Consider the following 6510-nt stretch of genomic DNA (forward strand, 5'->3'; position numbering starts at 1 on the left):
AGGACAATAATCTCACCCTCAACACGGACAAGACGAAGAAGATTATTAGTGGACATGAGGAAAGAGAGAACTCATCAGCCACTGTTCATCCAGGGGCTCAATGTGGAGAGGGTGAGCAGCTTCAAATACCTGGGCATTGACATCAGTGAGGACCTCACCTGGACACATAACACCACACAGCTGGTCAAGAAGGCCCAACAGTGGCTGTACTTCCTGAGGAGGCTGAGGAGGTTTGGCATGTCACCTAGGATCCTCAGCAACTTCTACAGCTGCATCGTCAAGAACATGTTGAGCAGCTGCATCACTGTCTGGTATGGCAGCACTACTGCTATGGACCGCAAGTGCCTGCAGAGAGTGGTAAAGACTGCGGAGAAGATCACCAGGACTCCACTGCCCTCTCTGCAGAGCATTTACCACTGCAGCATGTGTAGGAAAGCTGCCTCCATCCTCATGGACCCCACCCACCCCCAGCAGGGCTGTTGCACAGCAACAGCAGTGTGAAATCCAGGATTTCTAGACTGAAAAACTCTTTATTTCCAACTGCCATCTGACTCCTAAACAACTGACGCAGGAACTACCTCATATAATTCCACCTGTACTGTTTACATACTCAGTTTGCACATGCATAATTGCACACTCACTGCTGACTATTTTAGTTCACGGCACATGTCGCATCTGCATCCACTGCTCTCTTCTTCTCTCTCCCTTCTTTCTCATCCCAGTCCCGCCCTTTTTTCTTACTTCCTTTCGTCTTCTTCTTCTTCTTCTTCTCTCCTTTTTCTGGGTGTCACTACCTTTAACAATGGATGACCAATAATAATATTCTACACTTCTTTGAACCCTTGAAGCAACATGAAATAAATCACTGTAAAGCCTTTAACCATATTCATCTTACAAAATCAGCTTATTTATAGTAACTATTATTCCGAAGCAAATGCACTTTCTGAGGATGTTTAACTATGATGCATAATATTTTCACCCAGGTTACAATTATATTGTGTTCTTGTTGTATTTTTATTATGCTTCTTTCACTTGCTCCTTTAAAGTGCCTTAGATTTGTGTTACTGCCTATTTAGATTTCTGTTATTGCTTATCTATTTTATACTTCACTTGTATTGTGTGGCATTCATGTGGAGTAAGAATTTCATTGTACAGGGAAACACGTTTACTAACTGTGCATATGACAATACTTTGATCTTGACCTTGACATACACATTGTGATTTGATTCATTGTACATAGAACGACTGATAATTGCTTTTATGTTTAAAAGTTGACTTTAATTTGATGGTGCATTAAGGCAGTTACAGCATTAGGACAACCTCTGTCTTGGAAGAGCTTTATCATGACCCATCAGGTATTTCCTCTGCGCTGAATCTTCATGTGAAAAGGTTTAGGGGTCTGGGTTAATCCAAAGAGAGGAGTGAAGTCTGGCTCCCCTGCATCCTCAGGCCAGATGAATGTGAACTTCCTCAGCAGGGTCACCACAGTGAGGAAGAGCTCCATATGAGCCAGACCCTCTCCAAGACACATCTGTTGACCTGTGATTTGAAATACCCATAACTCAAGCATGACAAATGACAAATACGTTCTACAACCCAGTATATATTTCAGATCTCCCAATCAATCTTTCTGTGTTTGTATGACTATAATAATCATTTTGATCACCTGTAGAGAAAGGCATGAACGCCTCTGGTTTCACAAACTCTTGCTTATCATTGAGGAAGTTTTCAGGGTTGAAGACATGGGGGGATTTCCACTGACCCTCTTCAAACAACACTGAGGACAGGTTGGGGATGATAACAGTTCCCTGAAGAACAAACAAGAGGAAGAGATTTCTATTAAACGTGTAAACACATACAGTTACTATGACTGTCAGGTTTGCCCGGGTGCACCTGCCTTTCTCACTCTGCAGCCCTCACTCTTTTTTGCTCCCTACCCAGATTACGTTATCTGACACACCTCGACATTCTCATTTACTCTTCCTCCCTCACAGAGCACACCCAGCACATTCGTCAGGTCCTTCTTCGACTCCTGGAAAACCACCTTTATTTTAAAGCAGAGAAGTGCGTCTTCCACTCCCCCTCCGTGGCATTCCTAGGGTTTATCATAGAACAGGGAAGACTTCGACCCCTCCAAAATCACTGCTGTCACCGATTGGCCTACTCCCACCTGTTTGAAGGACCTGCAACTCTTCCTGGGCTTTGCAAACTTCTATCGCTTTATCAAGAACTACAGCACCACTGCAGCCCCCCTCACACAGCTCACGTCCACCAAGGTGAAGTTTGCATGGTCCAGGACAGTGGAGCAGGCCTTCCAAGAACTCAAGAACCGGTTTACCACAGCCTCCGTACTCCTCCAACCTGATCCCTCACGGCAGTTCGTGGTTGAGGTGGACGCGTCCGACACTAGGGTGAAAGCGGTCCTTTCTCAGTGGTCCGGTGAAGATCATGCCTTGCACTCCTGTGCTTACTACTCCCGACCGTTGACCCCAACCGAACATAACTACGATGTGGGAAACAAAGAACTGCTGGCCATAAAAATGGCCCTTGAGGAATGGCGGCACCTCCTTGAGGGTGCCGACCAACCTTTTTTAGTCTGGACCGATCATAAGAACTTGGCCTACCTCCAGTCAGCGAAGAGACTGAACCACCGACAAGCGAGGTGGGCCTTGTTCTTTGATCGGTTCCGGTTTACCCTCTCTTATCGGCTGGGGTCCCGCAACCAGAAACCAGACGCCCTCTCCCGACAATACAACCCCCCAGCCGCTGAAGACACACCTGAAACCATTCTGCCCGCCTCCTGTATGGTAGCCTCCATTACATGGGAGATTGAGGATAACATCACTGTGCTCCCTGTGCGCAAGCCAAGCCGCTCCATCAGTCTCCTGCAGGTCTTCTTCGGCTGCTGACTACACCTAGTCGGCCCTGGTCTCATATTGCCCTGGATTTTGTCACCGGCCTGCCTCCCTCCCAGGGCAACACTGTCATTCTCACCATCGTTGACCATTTTTCCAAAGCCGCCCATTTTCTTGCCCTTCCTCAACTCCACACTGCTCTAGAAACCGCGCAGCTCATGGTTCAGCACGTTTTTCATATTCACGGCATCCCCATCACTATCCTTTCTGACCGTGGTCCTCAATTCACCTCTCACGTCTGGTCTGCTTTTTGCACTGCCCTCACAGCACGTCCTTGTCTTTCCTCCGGTTATCACCCCCAAACAAACGGCCAAGCTGAACGGCTGAACCAGGAACTGGAAAACGCTCTCCGTTGTGTCACCAGTTCCTCACCAGAGGACTGGAGCCAGTTGTTGCCCTGGGTGGAATACGCCCATAACACACTCTCTAGCTCCACCACAGGTATCTCTCCCTTACTCCTCCCCTACTATCCGCTGCCAAAACTGACATTGCGGTACCCTCAGTCCACGCCCATATCACCCGTTGTCAGGCCGTTTGGGATGAGACCAGGGCCGCCCTGCTACGCACGGCCGGCCAAAACAAACGGCTGGCCAATCGCCGCCATCGGGCCACTCCCACCTACCAGGTTGGGCAACAAGGGTGGTTCTCCTCTGCTCATATATCCATTAAAGGTGCATGCCCCAAACTCTCGACCCGGTTCTTGGGGCCGTTTACCATACAGGACCTGCCCTTCTCACCCCCTTCTATCGCGCACACCCGGACAAGCCTGGGGGGCCTCGGTGAGTCCCTCCTTCCGGTGGCCCCTGCCTCCCTCCCTGGGATGGTGGTTTTGGCTGTCTGGGGGTGGGGGGGGTCCTGTCAGGTTTGTCCGGCTGCACCTGCCTTTCTCACTTCCCTCACTCTGTTTTTGCTCCCTACCCTGATTACGTTATCTGACACACCTGCTTCACATCCCAAGATCACCACCAGCTGCACCTGATTAGTTTCTCCCTATTTATTCCCTGCTCAATGTTCACTCCCCTGCCAGTTCTTTCTAGTATCATCAGGCCCGTTTGTTTCTCATTATTATTAGCTTCGTATTGTACTCACGTTTTTTCGCCCTAGCTTCATTCCAGTCTTGTGCCCCTTTGTCTCATCCTCCTCGCCTCTGTCGCTTCTCCGGACCACGGACCTCCCCAACCCCGCACCATCTCCACCACACAGGTCGATGCACAGTCTCCCATTAACTGCCTGTACAAACTCTGTCTCCTCAGCAACCTTCCACCACGACCAGCCCAGGAGTGAGTCCCAGCGTCCGCAGCCCGGTCTTTCCCTCAGCATTCCACCACTGACTGTTGCTCCACTTCTGCGGCTCAACACCCGGTCCCACTCCTACCTGGTTATTCATTTGTGTGGTAATATCACTGTAAATAAATTGAGCACTACTTGCACCGAAGCCACCTGGGTCCGTCATTTTTTTGACTCGCTCACCTCTGTGTCCGAGCAGATCTAACAATGACTCTCATCACTGTGGTTCTTTTTTCCCAAACTTCCACATACACCCCTGTCATGATTTGGTTCTGCTGCTTCCTGTCAGGTTTTTATTTTGACGTTACTTCCTGTTTTGTTTCACCACAGTTTCGGTCTTTTTACTTTCTTCATCACTCGCAATAGTTTACACCTGTTTTCACCTCTATTTAGGCAGCATCCTCCCACAAGGACGCTGCCAGATTGTTCTAGACTTCAGCTCTGACTCTCTAGCATTTATATTGGTTTTGGTATCTTGTGTTTTGACCCGGATCGTGCTCTTTGACTAGTCTGTTCTGCCCTGCCCTCTGGATGCTTACTTGGTATTCGGCTTTCGGACTGTGTTCCTGACCTAAGTGTGTTGTGGATATTTTCATTTTTGTGGTGTCAGACTGTGACCACAAATATAGACTGTTTTCCCTTTTCCTCTTGTCTGGTGTTGTAATCGAATCAACCAATTCATCTGGTTGGTAGGTGTAGTGGACACACCTGACACACCCCCATCCTGTCAGTGTGACACACATATTACATCTTTCTATAACTACAGTGAAACATATGAAATACCCTCACTCTCCAACTACTGCAATCTTTGACCAACAGAATAACATGATAAATCTCGGTTATTTGCTGTATATGACTTGATGTTGGATCTTCCCCTTTTCACATTGTTTATATTACATATTTTGTGTATTATCAACCCTGTATAATGAAAACTACATCAACTAATTATTTTATTTAGTAGTATTTTGCACACTAGTATGTACATAGACAACCACACAAATACAATAAAAATTATGACTTTTAACAGTGATAAGTGAAACAACATTGTAAAGATGTTTCCACTGAAGTGTACATAGATGTTTTACAGGCTGATAGCTGAGAAAGTAACTGCAGAAGAAATGTTGTACCTTAAGGATAATCACCATCACCTTTATTGGCCAAGTATGCTACACACAAGGAATTTGTTTTTGATACAGAACCAATGGCAGCCATCTGTGGCGCCAACTCAACCGACAGCTCTAACCATTGGGGGAGTTCAGTGTATTGCCGAAGGACACTTTGACATGTGCAGGCACTGAGATTTGAAACTTCAGCCTTCTGGTTGGGAGATGATTGCTCTACCCACTGCACCACTGTCACCCCCTCTTCATGGCAGGACATGGTTCTAAGTATATATTACATCTACTGTAAGTGCTTAGAGGTATATTCATTCATGTAATTTTTTTAAATAATAGAACAGAGTATTTTATCTTGAGCTAGCTCCACACTACAAGATAATTGATTTTGAGCCTTACTGACAACTGTGTGGTCATTCCCAGACGTGAGGACGCTTGGAATTGATTCTCTGGCCAAATGATCCTGTAGTGTTGATCGACCTAATCATTACAGTATGTCTCTGACAGGATTGAAGGGCCCCCAATTTTGAATTGCAACAGCCAGTTTTTCCTTTTATTTATTTTATTTTTTTTTTCAATTTCCAACTCACTTCCAGCTTGTGCTGAGTACTACTGCTTCTCTACAAATGTCCACCTCTATGTTTGTTTTTTTCTGAAGTCACACTTGTTCATGCAAATTTCTGTGAGATTCCCAGTCCCTGGAATCAGAGTCTCTGAAATCATTTAGTAAAAATGACAAATGTCCTGCCTCTTGGCTGAATCACTTAGTGTGTGTGTGCATTTAAGATTAAAATATGAAAACATCTGTTAAAGGTGTTATGTCTGTGCTCTCACATTTTTTTAGAACTATTAAGATTATGATAAGATTATTCTCTAGTGTGGGCCCATCCTTACCCTGGGTATGGACTATCCCATGAGCTCTGTGTCCTTAGTGGTGCAATGGAAAATACCAAAAGGACCAATGTCAGCCACTCTCTGGATTTCATGAGTGACAGCCTGTATAAGTGAGACAGCTGCTACATTTAACATCTCAGAGATACATACAAGGTTGGACTTCTCAGTATAAAAAAAATCGGATACATACACTGTGATTATACGTCTAATCCACTAATCATTGTACCTGCACATATGGCATCTGGTGTCTGTCTTCAAAATTTGCCGGATCCTTACCATGCAGAACTTTGTCTATTTCC

General features: G+C 46.0%; 1 protein-coding gene across 1 annotated transcript in view; it reads right to left on the reverse strand.

The window, feature by feature from the left end:
• Positions 1-1351: 1351 nt before the first annotated feature.
• The window catches only part of LOC109962512 (putative inactive cytochrome P450 2G1), a 6096-nt gene continuing 937 nt past the window's right edge, over positions 1352-6510 (reverse strand). The window contains 4 exon segments of the mRNA XM_020604286.1: positions 1352-1539; positions 1667-1808; positions 6212-6313; positions 6438-6502. Of these exon segments, the coding sequence (XP_020459942.1) occupies positions 1352-1539; positions 1667-1808; positions 6212-6313; positions 6438-6502 (497 nt within the window).

This window comes from Monopterus albus, unplaced genomic scaffold (genome assembly GCF_001952655.1).
Source record: "Monopterus albus unplaced genomic scaffold, M_albus_1.0 scaffold65.1, whole genome shotgun sequence".
NCBI lineage: Eukaryota > Metazoa > Chordata > Actinopteri > Synbranchiformes > Synbranchidae > Monopterus > Monopterus albus.